At 44.2% G+C, this 20,295-nt stretch overlaps 1 protein-coding gene across 5 annotated transcripts in view; it reads left to right on the plus strand.

The window, feature by feature from the left end:
• The window catches only part of LOC118397364 (spartin-like), a 15,752-nt gene extending 787 nt beyond the window's left edge, over positions 1-14,965 (plus strand). Inside the window, exons 1-8 of one of the 5 annotated variants that reach the window (XM_035792023.2) lie at positions 1,603-1,722; positions 5,049-5,860; positions 8,040-8,237; positions 9,865-10,012; positions 10,145-10,339; positions 10,919-11,077; positions 11,378-11,468; positions 12,701-14,965. In XM_035792023.2, the coding sequence (XP_035647916.1) occupies positions 5,051-5,860; positions 8,040-8,237; positions 9,865-10,012; positions 10,145-10,339; positions 10,919-11,077; positions 11,378-11,468; positions 12,701-12,905 (1,806 nt within the window). In that variant the 5' untranslated portion in view covers positions 1,603-1,722; positions 5,049-5,050 and the 3' untranslated portion in view covers positions 12,906-14,965. Of the gene's footprint in view, positions 1-1,602; positions 1,723-1,934; positions 2,045-4,298; positions 4,555-5,048; positions 5,861-8,039; positions 8,238-9,864; positions 10,013-10,144; positions 10,340-10,918; positions 11,078-11,377; positions 11,469-12,142 lie in introns of those variants that run through there. The other 4 variants (XM_035792024.2, XM_035792025.2, XM_035792021.2 and 1 more) reach the window with 4 other exon arrangements.
• Positions 14,966-20,295: the final 5,330 nt, after the last annotated feature.

Raw genomic sequence — 20,295 nt, forward strand, 5'->3', positions numbered from 1 at the left:
CAGGACACTGCACTTACACAGGCTTGCATGAAATAAATGGTTTTTTTCCATCCTCTCTTTATGCACTGTAGCTGCATGTTTTTACTGTGTCTGATGAGAGCTGTTGCTCTTCCGTGTGGCCTGAGGGAGAGAGAGGGGGGGGGGGGTCACTCAGTGTCCTCCATCTGCAGACCTCATCACTCAGGCCTCTCGTCCCTCAGGCCCCTCTCTACACTGCCACCTACTCTCAGGCCCTCTCGTCTTTATACAATGCCTTCAGAAAGTATTCAGACCCCTTGACTTTTTCCACATTTTGTTATGTTACAGGCTTTTTCTAAAATTGATTTTGTTTTACTCAGCAATCTACACATAATACCCCATAATGGCAAAACGAAAACAGCTTTTTAGGCATTTTTGCAAATGTATTATAAATAAAAAACTTAAATACCTTATTTACTTAAGTATTCAGACCCTTTGCTATGAGACTTGAAATTCTGCTCAGGTGCATCCTGTTTCCATTGATTATCCTTGAGATGTTTTTACAACGTGATTAGAGTCCAAATTGATTGGACATGATTTGGAAAGGCACAAACCTGTCCCACATTAGGTCCCACAGTTGACAGTGCATGTCAGATCAAAAACCAAGCCATGAGGACGAAGGAATTGTCCGCAGAGCTCAGAGACAGGATTGTGTCGAAGCAAATATCTGGGGAAGGGTACCAAAACATTTCCGCAGCATTGAAGGTCCCCATGAACACAGTGGCCTCCATCATTCTTAAATGGAAGAAGTTTGGAACCACCAAGACTCTTCCTAGAGCTGGCCACCCGGCCAAACTGAGCAATCGGGGGAGAAGGGCCTTGGTCAGGGAGGTGACCAACAACCCGATGGTCACTCTGACAGAGCTCCAGAGTTCCTCTGTGGAGATGAGAGAACCTTCCAGAAGGACAACCATCTCTGCAGCACTCCCCCAATCAGGCCTTTATGGTAGTGGCCAGACGGAGGCAACTCCTCAGTAAAAGACCCATGACAGCCCGCTTGGAGTTTGCCAAAGGGCACCTAAAGACTCTCAGACCATGAGAAACAAGATTCTCTGGTCTGGTGAAAACAAGATTGAACTCTTTGGCCTGAATGCCAAGCGTCACGTGTAGAAGAAACCTGGCACCATCCCTACGGTGAAGCATGGTGGTGGCAGCAGGGACTAGGATACTAGTCAGGATCGAGGGAAAGGTAAACAGAGTAAAGTACAGCGAGATGAAAACCTGCTCCAGAGTGCTCAGGACCTCAGACTGGGGGAATGGTTCACCTTCCAACAGGACAATGACCCTAAGCACACAGCCAAGACAACGCAGGAATGGCCTCGGGACAAGTCTCTGAATGTCCTTGAGTGGCCCAGACAGAGTCCGGATTTGAACCCGATTGAACATCTCTGGAGAGACCTGAAAATAGCTGTGCTGCGACACTCCCCATCCAAACTGACAGAGCTGGAGAGGATCTGCAGAGAAGAATGGGAGAAACTCCCCAAATACATGTGTGCCAAGCTTGTAGTGTCATACCCAAGAAGACTTGAGGCTGTAATCCCTGCCAAACGTGCTTCAACAAAGTACTGAGTAAAGGGTATGTCAACAGGTCTGAATACTTTCAGAAGGCATTGTAGATAGGCTACTTTCTATTATAGTTTTCTTGGTAGCCTATTGGTTTTCGTTGCTGTAAATGGAACTGTACGTGTTGGAAACGTGTTTATGGTAGGATGGCATTGCTTAATTGATTATGTGGGTTGAATTTGATTCACAGAAGGGTATTGTGCCATATCACAACGTGTTGCTGAACTCATGAGCGAGTGGAATGATTTTCCATGTTTGAAGCGGGCCTGTATTGGCCTATTTATTTGGCAAGACAGCTGTGTATGGCTGCATCTCACTCCTTGGTACCGCTGTTTTGATCTGTTTGCATTCGTTAGCTTTCGCAGCTGTGTCGGGATTCTAAGCCAAACTGCTATTCAGTATGTTTGTTTCCATGCATGGATAACTACGCTACTACTTTCTGCTTTCAGTTTGCGTTAATTTGGTAAGACAGCTGTGTGTAAGGCTGCATTCACTTAGGCTGTTTGTAATAGGTGAATTGCCCTATATATCTTGTAGCCTATATTGAATACCAGAACAGCCTAGCTGTCCATTGTGCAGATACAGAGGCTACATATTTCAAAAGCACTCAATGATCTCGGAGTCTCTGGATTTGAACTGTATGTTTATTGTGGTATGGCGTGATTATATAAGTATAATTCAATATAATTCCAATGCATGAACCCCCAAACTGCCCCCTTAACCACTTGACGCCGTGTCTGGGCTATACCCTCGTCTTTTGCCTGCACTAACCATGGAATTGTGTGATGACACAGCCAAGTAATTGCGCCATCCGTCGGGTTCAAACTGTTTGGCTTGGTCTGCGCTCTGCTCCGTAACGATTTAATTAGCCTACATGTCTTTTTTATTTTTCATATTATCAATTGTTGCTAATAATCTTCAGCAACAACCACATGGCTGTGACTGCGTTTACAGAGGAAGCAAACTAAGGTCAATAAAAGTATGTAATTAAATGGAATGATAATGTAGGCTAAACCAATTGAAGGGAACTAACAGTACATTGGCAGTTGGATCAATATGTGTTGTTATTAGGCCTACTGATGGTCGATACTGATCGTGGCTAATATTTAACATGATAGAAATAGGAAGCAGAAAGTTAGGTATCCTAGAATTAAGACATTCAAGAGTGACCATCCCTGTAAGTTAAAAGTCTGTACAGTTTACATTTCGCAGAATGGCACAGCATTTCATAAACTTTACTGTGGGAAATATGTCGATATGTTTCAGTTTGCTGCCATATGGCTGTCATTTATATTTACAATTCTCTTATCCAAACAAATGACTCATTTACCCAGCTCTTATCAAGTTATACATGACAGTAAATAGAGAATGGTGTTATTTCTAACGGAAAAAACTAAGTACTTGGAACCGCTATGTTCGTTAGACCTTATTCGTGGTTTCCTTACGCGTAAAGGTGGTGGAATTCTGAGGGAATTAAGTAAAGGTCAGAATACAGCATATCTGTGGACACACCTCAGCCACACCTTCATTTACTCGATCTCAACCCAAAATGCTATTCTCATGCTTAAATTCAAGGTCAGAATATGCATAGAGAGAAAAGTGCATCAAAAGGGAATTATGTTCCATTTATGCGGGCTTAACTTGGGTTGGAATCAGGCCCATGGTGAACAATAGTTTATAGCCTAGGCCAACATGCACAAAGATAATAATTATGATAATTCTGGATCTTATTTTGACAGGTTGCACATCAAAATATAAATCATGCATTCCCTGAATATGTTATATGAAATAGCTTACTTTGAATTATAAACTACCATCTCAGTTGTCTTACTTAGCACTGGGGGGGGGGTCTAGAGCCCTGCCACTAATGTAAAGTAACTGTCAGAGTTCAACAGTTAATTGGCCCACATAGTATACTAAAGGCATAGAAATTGTAAATTACTTGGTAATAGGAAATACAATTACTTGCATGACAGAATTAAAAAGCCATTTTGGACTGACCATTGTAGACATTTTCAAATACATACAATTTGAAAGTTTTATATCACCAAATTTCAACCTGAAATCTTTTGGATATCAGAGAAATGTTGAGAGAATCCTATTTGAGACAGAAAAGGATACTCATATGATAGATAAGATAGGTAAGATATACAAAACCTATCCAATTGACAATCTCTTAGAACAATCTCTTAGAACAAATAAACTATTGAAACCAAGAACTGAGATTGGCACAAGATGGAGTGTTGGAACCTAAATTACAGTTAACAAAAATGTATGCTTAATCCAGTATAAACTAATGTATAGAATGTATCATACAAGAGACAAAATTCTAACATTGTGGAGTCATGTCTTAAGTGTAAAACTAACACTTGACTCAATAATGAATTCATAGCCGCTGGAAGGAAGGGCGCTGAGGGTGCTGCAGCATCCCATGATAAATAACAATTAAAGAATACATGTTTAATGTCAAATGTAGAATAAAATAAACTCCCTAAATTAGTTTATTAGGCCTTTATTACTCCTGTATGAGCAGAGGGCACTCCTTCCCGCAGCTATGCCCCCATCAGATTCTCTTTGCTCTCACTTTGTCAGGGCTGGGGCAAAGTGGAAAACTGTGGCCCTTCTGTCAGGGAAGAACAACAGCGCCCTCCTCTGGCTCTCATCAGTCTTATCGTGATTTACTTTATGACTTTGAACTGTTTGTCTCTTATACTTCGCCGTAGAAAAGACGTGTAAACACAGAAGATTACAAAACTGTTCCAGAATTCCACCAGTTCAACTCTTTGAGTGTCGGGGATCTCGTTCTCGCTACATTTTCTTTTGTTGATTAGCCTAACATGGTTGTTGGAGGCGCATGACACAGAACCTTCCCTTTGCTAGAAAAGCTTGAAATCTAGTTCAGACTGCTAAAAAGACAGACGTCAGACTTTGATCACATTCACTTGACAGGAGCTTGTCGTCTAACGTTAGCGGGTAATGATTTATCAGATTAGATAGCTTTTGATTGACAAAATGTTTCAAGTTTTTTTGTTTTCATGATAGCTAGCTAGCTACCGACACCCCAAGGGTACACACAACTAGCTAACTAATTGGCTTGCTTGCTATTCAAGCAGGGGATTTAGAAGTTATTACCTGATAACTAATAAGTTACTCTCGTTGCAAACCTAGCTAGCTAGTTACAGTAATGATATTGCTTGCCTTTGACTTTATGCATAATTCATGTAAAGAGCTATGCTAGCTAAATAGTTAGCTGTTGTTGAGATTCTCAACTGTTGCTTCCTTGAATTGAGCTATTTAGCTAGCTATTGGTAATTCATTCTTAGCATTTAACCTTTGCCAGTTAGATTGCTACTTGTGGTGTGAACAGATCCTTGTAGAGATATCTCAGATGGATGTACATTTACATTTAAGTCATTTAGCAGACGCTCTTATCCAGAGAGAGATGTATTTTCTTGTCTTCTTTGCAGGCATGGAGGAAGCCAGTCAAGATGCCTTTGACAGAGCCAGGCTGCAGGTGATCAAAGACGGCTATGAGAAGGCCTTTGAGTGCATCAACAGGGGCCTGACCGAGGATGAAGCTGGCCACAAGGCCCAGGCCCTGGCCCAGTACACACAGGGACGCCAGCACCTCCTCAGGGCCATCAGTGTGCCCTCACAGGGGCATGAGTGTGTGGGGTGCTCCTGGGAGTCAGCCCGCCAGATGCAGCACAAGATGCAGGAGACTCTGAACAACATCACCACTCGATTGGCGGTCCTAGAGACCAGCCCAGACCCTGAGTTCCCACCACCTATAGATGCCTCTAATGGAGTCCGAGGGACAGCCTCTAACTCAAACCTCTACCCCAAACTGGAGAAGGAGAAACCAGAACGGCCGTCTCCACCCAAGCTGCTGATGACTAACCGCCAAGGTGGAGCTGTGGGAGGCAGTGTGTTTCCATCCTTGCCTCTTTCTCCCACTAGACACTCTGTGGTGCCTGGCGAGCTGCCCCCAGCCTACTCTTCCCAGGCGGCTGACGGCCACCTGACTATCTCCTACGGTACAGAGTCTGGAGAAATGTCGCTGGTGGGAGAGGAGTTCTACAGCCACATGTCTCCCTCTCCTCGGAGCCTGGGGGAGGATGGAGAGGAACTCTTCTTCCTGCCTCACGGGGTACAGATATTCTTTGTCACACCTGACGGCCAGGTCAGTGCTCCCTCCTACCCAGGGTACCTGCGGATGGTCAAGTTCACCAGCCAGCAGTCAGAGAGAGTGCCCAACCGGCCCCCAGCCTTCCTGCAGGTAAGAGGGATGTGGGGGGATGGGGTGATGAATTCTAGTCACTGTCTACTGTGGGTGTTGCCATTTACAGTGCCCTCAATAGTGTCAACACTTATTGTATCTCAGCATTTCAGTGTATGATGAAATCACAGGGTTCTTGGTATCTGTTTCTTTGATCTCTCTCTGTATCCGTTGTGCACTCTAACACGATTTCATCATAAGTGATTTGCTCTGCCTCTGCTCATAAACTCCCTCTCATACAGAGGTGTGTGTGTGTGGTTGGTGTTTAGAATAGGATTGGGCTCGTGTATATGTGGGATAGGCTAACTAATGATCTGTGTCCTACGTCATGTGATTAGTGACTCAGTGGCCCTAATCCCAGGCAGTTCTCTATGTTGTCATGGTGGGAAACCCTAGTGGCCACTCTGTCAGGTTTACAGATACCTGTGTCACAACTAGTTACAGCAAAGAGACCGACAGGGTGTTGAATCTTCCCTGTGTTTTCCTGTATGTAGGAATGTAGGCCTAGTTGAGCCAGATTATAGGGGGACGGTTTCCCTCTTTGGTTTCCCCGTCCCTGTGGTGTCATGACAAGACAGCAGCAGCATAGAGCCAGAGGTCTGTCTGCTGCCTGCCACATGGACAGAATATTACACCAGCACCACTAGTCTTTGAACAGAGCCTGAGATAGATAACACAATCACACAGACACACACAAGCACCCCACGATAGTAGGACAGTGGAGAAGGTTGTCCCCTCAGTAATACTGTCCCCATGCTTTCCACACCTCAGCACTGGACCGACTCAGACTAAAGGACTAATGTGACTGAATGGCCCGTTGATGCACTGTAGAATTACATGGCAGAACGTTTATGTCCGTAGTATTTAGCACACATGCACCTGAAGTGTGTAAAAATGTACTGAGACTGGTGATAAGATAAGGAAATGGAAATAATACAACTCTAATGTTTCACCAAGGCCTGAATGTAATCAACAGCTGTATGGCTATGTGGGAGTGTCAGAGATAGTAACAGCCCACTTGATGTGTTTGTCTTCACAGTGAGTTAACAGTACTGTATCATGGAGTTGGGGTCGACTTGTCATTGTGGAATATCCCAGTAAGCCTGGTCTGGGGAGGGGGGTTAGGTTAGTCGTTCCGTATAAACTCCCTGTACTGTCTCGTGTGATTGGCTGTACTGTTGATGTGTTCCAGGTGTGTGATGGGTTTTACTGTTGATGTATTCCAGGTATTTGATTGGCTGTACTGTTGATGTGTTCCAGGTGTGTGATGGGTTATACTGTTGATGTATTCCAGGTGTGTGATTGGCTGTACTGTTGATGTATTCCAGGTGTTTGATTGGCTGTACTGTTGATGTGTTCCAGGTGTGTGATGGGTTATACTGTTGATGTATTCCAGGTGTGTGATTGGCTGTACTGTTGATGTATTCCAGGTGTTTGATTGGCTGTACTGTTGATGTATTCCAGGTGTGTGATTGGCTGTACTGTTGATGTATTCCAGGTGTGTGATTGGCTGTACTGTTGATGTATTCCAGGTGTGTGATTGGGTTATACTGTTGATGTGTTCCAGGTGTGTGATGGGTTATACTGTTGATGTGTTCCAGGTGTGTGATGGGTTATACTGTTGATGTGTTCCAGGTGTGTGATGGGTTATACTGTTGATGTATTCCAGGTGGGTGATTGGCTGTACTGTTGATGTATTCCAGGTGTGTGATTGGCTGTACTGTTGATGTATTCCAGGTGTTTGATTGGCTGTACTGTTGATGTGTTCCAGGTGTCTGATGGGTTATACTGTTGATGTATTCCAGGTGTGTGATTGGCTGTACTGTTGATGTATTCCAGGTGTTTGATTGGCTGTACTGTTGATGTGTTCCAGGTGTGTGATGGGTTATACTGTTGATGTATTCCAGGTGTGTGATGGGTTATACTGTTGATGTATTCCAGGTGTTTGATTGGCTGTACTGTTGATGTGTTCCAGGTGTGTGATGGGTTATACTGTTGATGTGTTCCAGGTGTGTGATGGGTTATACTGTTGATGTATTCCAGGTGTGTGATTGGCTGTACTGTTGATGTGTTCCAGGTGTGTGATGGGTTATACTGTTGATGTATTCCAGGTGTTTGATTGGCTGTACTGTTGATGTGTTCCAGGTGTGTGATGGGTTATACTGTTGATGTATTCCAGGTGTGTGATTGGCTGTACCCGCTGATGTCCACTGACTCCCCCGTCCTGCTGTGTAACACAGGGGTGTTCATGTTCCCCGACATGATGGCGTCCGCCCCGGGGTCCTACGTGGGCGTTGTGCTGTCCTCTGAACTGCCTATAGAAGACAGACAGCTGTTCCAGGACCTGCTGTCCCAGATGACAGACCTCCGGGTGCAGGTGAGCTGCTGAGGCTGTGTCTCAAATGGCGTTCTATTCCCTATATAGTGCACTACATTTGACCATGGCCCGTAGGGTCCTGCTCTCTGACTGGCCCATATGAAGGTGTCTGGTGGTCCAAGGAATAGTAATAGAATATTAGTAATATAATTATAAATCTGTCTCTCTGCCTGATGCATTTTTGCTGATTTCAGGTGTATTTGAGTCATTGTCACACCACACCATGACACGTTACCTTGTGTGGAAGGTTATATGGACTTTGGATGAAAAGGATGAAAAGAATGACAGGGTTGCATCCATTCTTAATCAGCAATTCAGATTCAGAAACAGCGACAGTTTGACGTCATTCCCAAGCGTTGTTCTGTGTTTTCTTATTTCCCAGCCAATGATCCCAGTGGAATGTAAGATTCAAATTAGGGATTTATTGTGAAATGGAACCCTATTTTGTGCATAGTGCCCTACCTTTGAACAGAGCCTGGTCAAAATAGTGGACAGCATACGGAATAGTGGTCCATTTCGGACAGCCTAGATTTAATGCAGTAGTAGATTAACATGAGCTATTCTGCTCTCTCTAGCCTCAATAACGATTCAGTCTGATTGGTCAATATTTGATTGGTCAATGATGTTACTAATGATGTAAATGCTGCTCTATTCTGGTGTGAAAATGACTGCTTGCTGCTGTAAGGCGCTCTACTTCGCCTGTGGGTCTTGGGCCTTCTCAATGTCTAGGGCAGACACTGTGGGTCGAGGAAGAAATTTCCATGTTTCCCAAATGGCACCCTATTCCCTACATAGCACACTACTTTTAACCAGAGCTCTATGGGACCTTGTCCCAAGTAGTGCACGATGTAGGATATTGGGTGCCATTTGGGATACATACACTAAAGGCTCTACTGCACTGCTTGCTCCCTGAATACGCCTGGCCTCAGCAGTTAGGGAATTTAGAACGTCAGGCAGATGAAGAGCATTAATGTGTGCTAATGCTCTTATCTGGCTAGAACACAACACGGCCTCAGTAGTCACTACAGTAATGGAGTCAGACGGGGGTTCTGTCTCCGAGCAACAGTATTCAGCCAGGTTTTAACTGAGGGCATGTTGTTGATAAACTACCTCTCACATGGACAGCTGCTTCTGGGATGGAATGCAATAAACAAGTAGGCGTTTCATGATCACATATTGAATATATGTACATTTAGGAGGTTGTGTCTTGTTGAGAATAGCAATAATGGTGTTAGAACAATGCCCCACTGTCTGTTTTCCTCAAGCGAGGAGACATCTGAAATGTCTGGTGACCATTTCTTTGTTTGGAGAAGAATGAGACGTTGTGATCAGGATGGGGATGGAGGGAGAAGAGGCACCCTAGGGTAGCAGGAGGTTACTACTAGGAGGTTATTATGATGTGACTCGGAGAGTTAGGATAAGGCACTTGAAGTTACCATGAGGCAGGGTCTGCTAGGCTCCAGCTAGGCTATCCAGTCCTGTATTTGTTGTAAGAGGACCATGACAACGAAGCAGAGTTAATCAAACTTCTATGTTCCTCTGTCAATGCTGTACATGTACACCACCAGGTGTCATAAAACCGCTGTTTCAAAGCACCATATTAATACAAGTCCTGCTGCTGCTGCAGGCTCCAAATGAGGCAGCAGACAGCATCAACCTGAGCCAGAAGGTGTCCATCGCTCCCCTCGAGGAAGAGGAGGCCCCAGCAGCAGCAGAGGAGGAGGAGAAGAATCTGCCCGAGTGGAGCGAGAAAGTGGCCAGTGGCATCCTCACAGGTCAGACCCAGGGCCCTAACCCCAACAATGCTAACCTTAACCAATGGCATCCTAACCCGAGGCTGTAGGGGTTAAGGTTAGGAAAAGTATGCTGTGTTTCACTCACACCTACTGTGTTTTTTTCCCATCCAGGGGCATCGTGGCTGAGCTGGGGCCTGGTGAAGGGGGCTGAGTTCACTGGCATAGCCATCCAGAAGGGGGCGTCCAAACTGCGGGAGCACATCACCCCAGAGGACAAGCCAGCCCACGTCAGCCCCTCTGTCTCCAAGGGATTGCATGTAGCCAAACAGGCCACCGGGGGCGCTGTCCGTGTCAGCCAGTTCCTTGGTGAGAAGCAGCTGAGTGTCTGATTGGTTCTGGTGTTGGAAGGAGTTGACTGTCTGATTGGTTCTGGTGTTGGAAGGAGTTGACTGTCTGATTGGTTCTGGTGTTGGAAGGAGTTGACTCTCTGATTGGTACTGGTGTTGGAAGCAGTTGACTGTCTGATTGGTTCTGGTGTTGGAAGGAGTTGACTGTCTGATTGGTTGTGGATGGGTGTGTTGTGTTAGTAGTTGATGATTTGTATGGTGGTGTGTGTTGTGTTATGACGGATGTGTGTTGTGTTATGAGTGGTGTGTGTTATGACTGGTTGTGTTATGATGGGATGTGTGTTGTGCTATGATGGTGTGTGTGTGTTGTTTGTAGTGGACTGTGTGTGTGGTGGTGTGTATTATGTTATGACTGGGTGCGTGTTGTGTTATGACTGGGTGTGTTTGTAGTGGACGGTGTGTGTGGTGGTGTGTATTATGTTATGACGGGGTGCGTGTTGTGTTATGACTGGGTGTGTTTGTAGTGGACTGTGTGTGTGGTGGTGTGTATTATGTTATGACGGGGTGCGTGTTGTGTTATGACTGGGTGTGTTTGTAGTGGACGGTGTGTGTATGGTGGCAGGGTGTGTGGGTAGAGAGCTAGCTCCCCACGTGAAGAAACATGGAGGCAAGTTGGTCCCGGAGTCCATGAAGAAAGACAAAGATGGACGATCCAACATTGATGGAGCCATGGTGGTGGCTGCTAGCGGAGTTCAAGGTACACGTGGTCACTGTTGTGGTTGTTATAGTCACTAGACTACTCATTGTATAGGACAAGACAGAACAACACAAACGTTGGCCGTGCGCAGTAGATCACCTGCTGGCTGTCAACGAACAGTGGAGATTCAGGGGAAATGAATAGATAATGTTGTTTTATGGCCAGAGGCTATAGGACGGGACTCATGGCCGTCGTTCCTATTGGTCTGTCTTGTCCTTAAGGATGGTTCACATGGATGATGTGCCCCCTATTCTACCAAGTGTCTAGTCATTGTTGTGGTTCCTGTCATCCTACCTGAAGGCTTCGCTACCATGTGGACTGGTTTGGAAGTAGCAGCAAAGAACATCACCGTCTCTGTTGCCTCCGAAACCGTCAACACTGTCAAGCATAAGTAGGTCTTTCTCTGTACACTTCAACCAACGTGTTGTCTGTGCTCTTCTCATTCAACATGGCTGCGTCTCAAATGGCACCCGATGAGCCTATGGGTCCTGGTCAAAAGTAGTGCACTAAATAGGGAATGGGGTGCCATTTGAGACGCATCCATGTCAAAATAAGTAAAGATGTTGTATTGTCACATACACCGGATAGGTGAAGTGAAATGTGTTATTTTATAAGGTCAGACATAGTAGTGCGGTGCTCATGGAGCAAATTAAAGTTAAGTGCCTTGTTCAAGGGCACATGGACAGATTTTTCACCTTGTCTGCTTGGGTAATCGAACCAGGGACCTTTCAGTTACTGACCCAACGCTCTAACCGCTAGGCTACCAGCCGACTGTGTTCTGTGCTCAGCTCATTCACCATGTCTGATTGGCAGTACTACTTGTTTGACTCTACATTTTCTCCTGTCCACCTAGCTCGGATGTGTATGTCTGTTCTTTTGCTTTCTGGACCAGGTTTTGCTAGGCCAGGTTTTGCTAGGCCAGGTTTTGCTAGGCCAGGTGTTGCTAGACCAGGTTTTGCTAAACCAGGTTTTTGCAGTGTATCTTGCAAACACTCACTTGTGTTTTATAAGCAAAACAACAAGCAAACACTTACTGTACATTTCCCTCTTCCACTTATTTTTCAGATTTAGGGGTCTACAAAACATCTTAGACACTCCTAATGACAAGAAGACATGTATTTAAAGCCAGCCTTTAATGAACCCTCCTTAATAACGAGCAGCATGGCCAAGGCTTAGCCTCTGTTTCTAGGTGGTCTGAATGTAGAGCTGCTAGATTCACCTGTACTCTCTCAACAGGCTACTCTTCTATCCTACTGGGCTATGCTCCCGTAATGTGGCTGACACTGATTGCTCTGGTGTCTAACTAACCAACTCTTTTTCCTGACTTTATTGAAAACAATATAACTATTCCTAATACGTAATCATAGTATGAATTGATGCACTTATTGAATTGATGTGTATTATCTGTAGAAATAAGTGCAGTCACCAGCCCCACAATATAATCAGCTGTATATTTATAGATGTATGAATAGTCAGACAACTTGAATAATTCTGTTGAATTCATGATCTGCATGGGTGGGGGCTTTAATGCTAGTTGCATGTTGCTGTCCTTGCTGTTCCCTGTAATTGCCCTCCCTCCTGCAGCCCTCCCCCTCTCAACAGTTGGTTGTGTGTGATTATAAGGTATGGGGCTGCAGCCGGCCAGGCCACAGACCATGCTGTGAACTCAGCCATTAACATGGGTGTCACCGCCTTCAACATCGACAACCTGGGCATTAAAGCTGCGGTGAAGAAGACTGGCAAACAGACGGCTGTGGCCATCCTGGAGGACTACCAGCTACGGGACCCTAATACTAACCAGAAACAAGTAGAGAAACGGGACAAATAGGCTCCATCCGGGAACAAGTCTACGTCCCAAATGGCACCCTATTCCATATTGTCACTACTTTTGACCAGACAAAATATAGAGAATAGGGTGCAATTTGGGACAGTCAACACCTAACCCCATGACACTTACCATAGCCCTTACCCGCAGTGCACTGGTGTAGATATGAGAGGTCTGGATAGGTGTACGCAAATTGGCAACTTCTACCTGCATAGTCTGTCAAAGGGAAAGGCTGAGGTACTACCATATTGATTAAACATATCCTATTCTTTCAGATCTACCCAAGTGCCTAGAGTGGAGGCTAGGTTGGCTTCCAAAATGGCACCCTTTTCCTGATTTATAGTGCACTACAAAGGGAATTGCGTGCCATTTGGGATGCACACATGTCCTCTTCCTCTCTTTCCTTTAGAGCTTTAATTACAACACGGTTTGTATTCTATAAAGAAATCTATCTATACATAAATGCTTTAGTTGACTAATAGCCTCTAGAAATGTTACTAGGGTTTGATACAACTGTTAAGCACTTTATATCTTCATAATGAACGGTATAATGACATTATAATAATGTCAAATATTATAGTAACTAAGATGGACGTTGTGTGTAGGTAGGCTGATGTATAATCGCTAAGTTATTTGTGTTCAATGTTGGTGAGAAGAGGACACCGGAATTTAAAAGTCACGTAGGTGATATGAATATAAACTGAAAGCAGGATTCTTGTTTACATTTCAGATGGAACTGTTTGTTTCAACACTACTGCTGTTGACCTATTGTAGTAACAGTAGTATTACTGCAGTAGTACTGTTCACAGTTAATGTATCTAGAAGTAAAGGTGTAACTGAGGTAGAGTTGCACAATTCTGGTAACTGTCCCAAAATCCCCAGGTTTTCCAGAAATTCTGGTTTTAGGAATCTGGATGTTCTGCTTATTCCCACCTAGTCTCTTTCCCCACCCGTAACCTGAGGCCAGCATTGGGTTCTGGGTTTCAAGATGAATTCACTCCTGATTCCTGGAAGTTCCAACCAGGATTTCTGGAAAACCTGGGAATTTTGCAAAAGTTGCTAGAAATGTGCAACCCTTATCTGAAAGTCAAGGTGTATGAGGGGGAAGAAACCCAGCAGCATGCTAACTATGTGCTATAAGAATACATGTTTGGGTTCTTTTAATCAATGAAATAATGTTAATGTGTGAAACAAGACAAAACCCAAGCATGCACAGGAATAGTTCTATAGCCGTTGAGGGTACTATATCAGATGGAATAGGGTTCTCTTAAGGTATACTCTTGTCATATGACTTTGTAATGCAGAGGAAAGAGTCAATCCAAACGTAGAAGCAGTGGAGGTTTGAACTGGTTTCAGAATGGTCCATGGTTTGCTTAGTATGCCTTAATAACCAGTTACTACAGGCTGTATGCTACTGTAACCATAGGCCAATGCAGCCACCTTACAGATAGCAAGCCCACGCTACTGTGTCCTGTGGTCCAGTTCATTATCTTTGAGAATCTATAACCTATCCTTTCAACTTGGTATCTGATTATTACTTTTTAAAGCTGTGATATTAATTTTCTATGAAAGGACAAACTTTTTTTTTTTTCATGTGATGTAAAGAGAATCATATTCAATGTCATTAACATTTGGACAATTGTTTTTAACTATGACATCTGAAACAAATAATTATGGAAAAATGACAGATATAAATACATTAACAGTTTCGGCACAATGTTTGAGTGTGTGTTTATGGTTAGTGTCGTCGTATATGTGTTGTGTTGTCGACATACTGTATTTAACTTGTAATGCTGTCTATCATTCATTATTTACCTTGGGCTGATGTTTATTCTATGTGAATTGTCTTCAGTAATATTTCCCCTTCAGGGTTAAGTGAAGGCAAACTGTCTTTTTGTGTGAACTTAATCTCATGCAGTCATGAAATACACATCAGCATTCTCACAAAGTGGTTGTGATTTTCCGAATAATGCCTCTGTGCTTCTGTGGCCCTATGTGAACAAATAGTCACATGGTCTGATGATTAACCAAATATCTGATATGTAATAAAAAGCTATAGAAGAATGTGTTGTATATCATTGGTTTGGATAGATCATGTCATCTGTCTGTCTGGGCATTTCTACTTCATAGTAGACCCGACTTAAGTCTGGGTACCAGTCTCTGTGTCAATCCTCTCCTACTCTCTATCTTGACAAATGACACGGAATGCAAGGAATGTCATGTAATATTTGAACAGACTGGCAAGTTAGTGAAAAAGGATCATTTTCAAGCGTTTTGCAGCACGTTTTCCAAGCGATTTATCCTGAATGCAAAGGAGTTCATTCACATTTGAATTAGTTGAATCACATTCAATCAAAATGTACTTTGAATTATTTATGCATAATGGTGATGATTAGACTACTATTATTATTAGTCTGTATTACTCCTCAATCACATAATGTCATATCACTGTATTGGAATTGTTTGAGGTTCAAGCCCTACCTCTATATTATGTTCAGTTCAAATCAGAACAAAGATGGCTAGCGACTGAGTTGGAGCGTTGATAAAGAGCAGAGTGAATTTCCTTCTGCTCAAAATTCAACTATAGGCTACACGTCACACACCAGTGGTCCACCACTTATGACTGAAAAGGTTGAGAGGGTCCATAGATGCTATAATCTCATATTTGAGCTGAACACCCGAAACAAACAAGTCAAAATTGATTCTTGAAATGAGACTGCGTTGGATATTATTTTTGTTCACAGAATTTAAAGGCCCAGTGCAGTCAAAAACTGGATTTTTCCTTTGTTTTATATATATCTCCACAGGGTTGGAATAATAATGTGAAATTGAAAAATTATTACAATAATGCCCTTTTATTGTAAGAGCTGTTTGAAAAGACTACCTGAAATTTCAGCCTGTTTTGGTGGGATGTAGTTTCATTCTGCCTGGCAGGCATCTTTTTTATCCAAACTTGGCACAAAACTATGCCTACGAGTAACCTACAGTGGGGAGAACAAGTATTTGATACACTGCTGATTTTGCAGGTTTTCCTACTGACAGCATGTAGAGGTCTGTAATTTTTGTCATAGGTACACTTCAACTGTGAGAGACGGAATCTAAAACAAAAATCCAGAAAATCACGTATGATTTTTAAGTAATTAATTTGCATTTTATTGCATGACATAAGTATTTGATCACCTACCAACCAGAAATAATTCCGTCTCTCACAGACCTGTTAGTTTTTCTTTAAGAAGCCTTCCTGTTCTCCACTCATTACCTGTATTAACTGCACCTGTTTGAACTCGTTACCTGTATAAACGACACCTGTCCACACACTCAATCAAACAAACTCCAACCTCTCCACAATGGCCAAGACCAGAGAGCTGTGTAAGGACATCAGGGGTCAAATTGTAGACCTGCACAAGGATGGGATGGGCTACAGGACAATAGGCAAGCATCTTGCTGAGAAGGCAACAACTGTTGGCGCAATTATTAGAAAATGGAAGAAGTTCAAGATGACGGTCAATCACCCTCGGTCTGGGGCTCCATGCAAGATCTCACCTCGTGGGGCATCAATGATCATGAGGAAGGTGAGGGATCAGCCCAGAACTACACGGCAGGACCTGGTCAATGACCTGAAAAGAGCTGGGACCACAGTCTCAAAGAAAACCATTAGTAACACACTACGCCGTCATGGATTAAAATCCTGCAGCGCACGCAATGTCCCCCTGCTCAAGCCAGCACATGTCCAGGCCCGTCTGAAGTTTGCCAACGACCATATGGATTATCCAGAGGAGGAATGGGAGAAGGTCATGTGGTCTGATGAGACAAAAATAGGGCTTTTTGGTCTAAACTCCACTCGCCGTGTTTGGAGGAAGAAGAAGGATGAGTACAACCCCAAGAACACCATCCCAACTGTGAAGCATGGAGGTGGAAACATAATTCTTTGGGGATGCTTTTCTGCAAAGGGTACAGGACGACTGCACCATATTGAGGGGAGGATGGATGGGGCCATGTATCGCGAGATCTTGGCCAACAACCTCCTTCCCTCAGTAAGAGCATTGAAGATGGGTCATGGCTGGGTCTTCCAGCATGACAACAACCCGAAACACACAGCCAGGGCAACTAAGGAGTGGCTCCGTAAGAAGCATCTCAAGGTCCTGGAGTGGCCTAGCCAGTCTCCAGACCTGAACCCAATAGAAAATCTTTGGAGGGAGCTGAAAGTCCGTATTCCCCAGCGACAGCCCCGAAACCTGAAGAATCTGGAGAAGGTCTGTATGGAGGAGTGGGCCAAAATCCCTGCTGCAGTGTGTGCAAACCTGGTCAAGAACTACAGGAAACGTATGATCTCTGTAATTGCAAACAAAGGTTTCTGTACCAAATATTAAGTTCTGCTTTTCTGATGTATCAAATACTTATGTCATGCAATAAAATTCAAATTAATTACTTAAAAATCATACGTGATTTTCTGGATTTTTGTTTTAGATTCCGTCTCTCACAGTTGAAGTGTACCTATGGTAAAAATTACAGACCTCTACGTGCTTTGTAAGTAGGAAAACCTGCAAAATCGGCAGTGTATCAAATACTTGTTCTCCCCACTGTATATACCCAGCCATTACAGAAAGGAAGACAAAGAGAGAGGCCCAACTCGGTGAAAAATCTCTGTCGGCTCTCTGTCTTGAGACATCTTAAGGCTTATGTGTTGGTCTTCCACATCTGCGGTGGAAGGTGGCCGAGCTACAGCGGTGTTTGTCAGACCATGAGACATCCTAAAAATCGGTCTTTTCACGAAACCATCTGTCGTGCCCGAACAGTTTGGCCTACAAACAGTGGCCTGTGACCACTCTATTGAAAGATGAGACTCTTAGGAACACGAGGATGTTCTCTGCTTTGCTCTACGTCCCCCACTAGTGTCATGGGACTCGTCTGAAGGTAACCCATACAAATTAATTGAGGTATGGAGGTGGTTTTGTGCCAACAAAAATAAGGGATTAAATATGTCTCCCAAAAATATATATATAGTATATTTCCTAAGCTTTCTTATATCTCCTAGATATAGGACAGACACGTCAAAACCTTATTCCTCCAACGTTAGATAATATTTCAGTTCTCTGTCTCCATACACCACTACCCCCTTAGACATGACATCTCTCTGTCTCCCTACACCACTACCCCCTTAGACATGACATCTCTCTGTCTCCCTACACCACTACCCCCTTAGACATGACATCTCTCTGTCTCCCTACACCACTACCTCCTGAGTTAGACAACATTACAGCTCTGTCTCCCTTCACCAGTCCTGAGTTAGACAACATTACATCTCTCTTTCTCCCTATACAACTACCTCCAGAGTTAGACATGACATCTCTCTGTCTCCCTACACCACTACCCCGAGTTAGACATTACAGCTCTCTGTCTCCCTACACCACTACCTCCTGAGTTAGACAACATTACAGCTCTGTCTCCCTTCACCAGTCCTGAGTTAGACAACATAACACCTCTCTTTCTCCCTACACAACTACCTCCAGAGTTAGACATTACAGCTCTCTGTCTCCCTACACAACTACCTCCAGAGTTAGACATTACAGCTCTCTGTCTCCCTACACAACTACCCCCTGAGTTAGACAACATAACAGCTCTCTGTCGCCCTACACCAGTCCTGAGTTAGACAACCATTAGGTCACCACTGTATTTTTCATCTGTCTGCACAATCATCAATAATTGTACTGTACATAACCTGAGGGTGTTGTTAATGATCTGACAACCAGCTCTATTAATTCTCGCTCTCTCTCTCCACTTTCCTCTCTCTCTCTCTCTCTCTCTCTCTCTCTATATATATATATATATATATATATATATATACATATATAGATGTATACACTGCTCAAAAAAATAAAGGAACACTAAAATAACACATCCTAGATCTGAATGACTGAAATATTCTTATTAAATACTTTTTTATTTACATAGTTGAATGTGCTGACAACACAATCACACAAAAATGATCAATGGAAATCAAATGTATCAACCCATGGAGGTCTGGATTTGGAGTCACACTCAAAATTAAAGTGGTGAACCACACTACAGGCTGATCCAACTTTAATGTAATGTCCTTAAAACAAGTCAAAATGAGGCTCAGTAGTGTGTGTGGCCTCCACGTGCCTGTATTACCTCCCTACAATGCCTAGGCATGCTCCTGATGAGGTGGTGGATGGTCTCCTGAGGGATCTCCTCCCAGACCTGGACTAAAGCATCCGCCAACACCTGGACAGTCTGTGGTGCAACGTGGCGTTGGTGGATGGAGCGAGACATGATGTCCCAGATGTGCTCAATTGGATTCAGGTCTGGGGAACGGGCGGGCCAGTCCATAGCATCAATGCCTTCCTCTTGCAGGAACTGCTGACACACTCCAGCCACATGAGGTCTAGCATTGTCTTGCATTAGGAGGAACCCAGGGCCAACCACACCAGCATATGGTCTCACAAGGGGTCTGAGGATCTCATCTCGGTGCCTAATGGCAGTCAGGCTACCTCTGGCGAGCACATGGAGGGCTGTGCGGCCCCCCAAAGAAATGCCACCCCACACCATGACTGACCCACTGCCAAACCGGTCATGCTGGAGGATGTTGCAGGCAGCCGAACGTTCTCCACGGCGTCTCCAGACTCTGTCACGTCTGTCACGTGCTCAGTGTGAACCTGCTTTCATCTGTGAAGAGCACAGGGTGCCAGTGGCGAATTTGCCAATATTGGTGTTCTCTGGCAAATGCCAAACGTCCTGCACGGTGTTGGGCTGTAAGCACAACCCCCACCTGTGGACGTCGGGCACTCATACCAACCTCACGGAGTCTGTTTCTGACCGTTTGAGCAGACACATGCACATTTGTGGCCTGCTGGAGGTAATTTTGCAGGGCTCTGGCAGTGCTCCTCCTGCTCCTCCTTGCACAAAGGCGGAGGTAGCGGTCCTGCTGCTGGGTTGTTGCCCTCCTATGGCCTCCTCCACGTCTCCTGATGTACTGGCCTGTCTCCTGGTAGCGCCTCCATGCTCTGGACACTACGCTGACAGACACAGCAAACCTTCTTGCCACATCTCGCATTGATGTTCCATCCTGGATGAGCTGCACTACCTGAGCCACTTGTGTGGGTTGTAGACTCTGTCTCATGCTACCACTAGAGTGAAAGCACCGCCATCATTCAAAAGTGACCAAAACATCAGCCAGGAAGCATAGGAACTGAGAAGTGGTCTGTGGTCCCCACCTGCAGAACCACTCCTTTATTGGGGGTGTCTTGCTAAATGCCTATAATTTCCACCTGTTATCTATTCCATTTGCACAACAGCATGTGAAATTTATTGTCAATCAGTGTTGCTTCCTAAGTGGACAGTTTGATTTCACAGAAGTGTGATTGACTTGGTT

The sequence above is a fragment of the Oncorhynchus keta genome, chromosome 18 (assembly GCF_023373465.1).
Source record: "Oncorhynchus keta strain PuntledgeMale-10-30-2019 chromosome 18, Oket_V2, whole genome shotgun sequence".
In the NCBI taxonomy this organism is placed as follows: domain Eukaryota; kingdom Metazoa; phylum Chordata; class Actinopteri; order Salmoniformes; family Salmonidae; genus Oncorhynchus; species Oncorhynchus keta.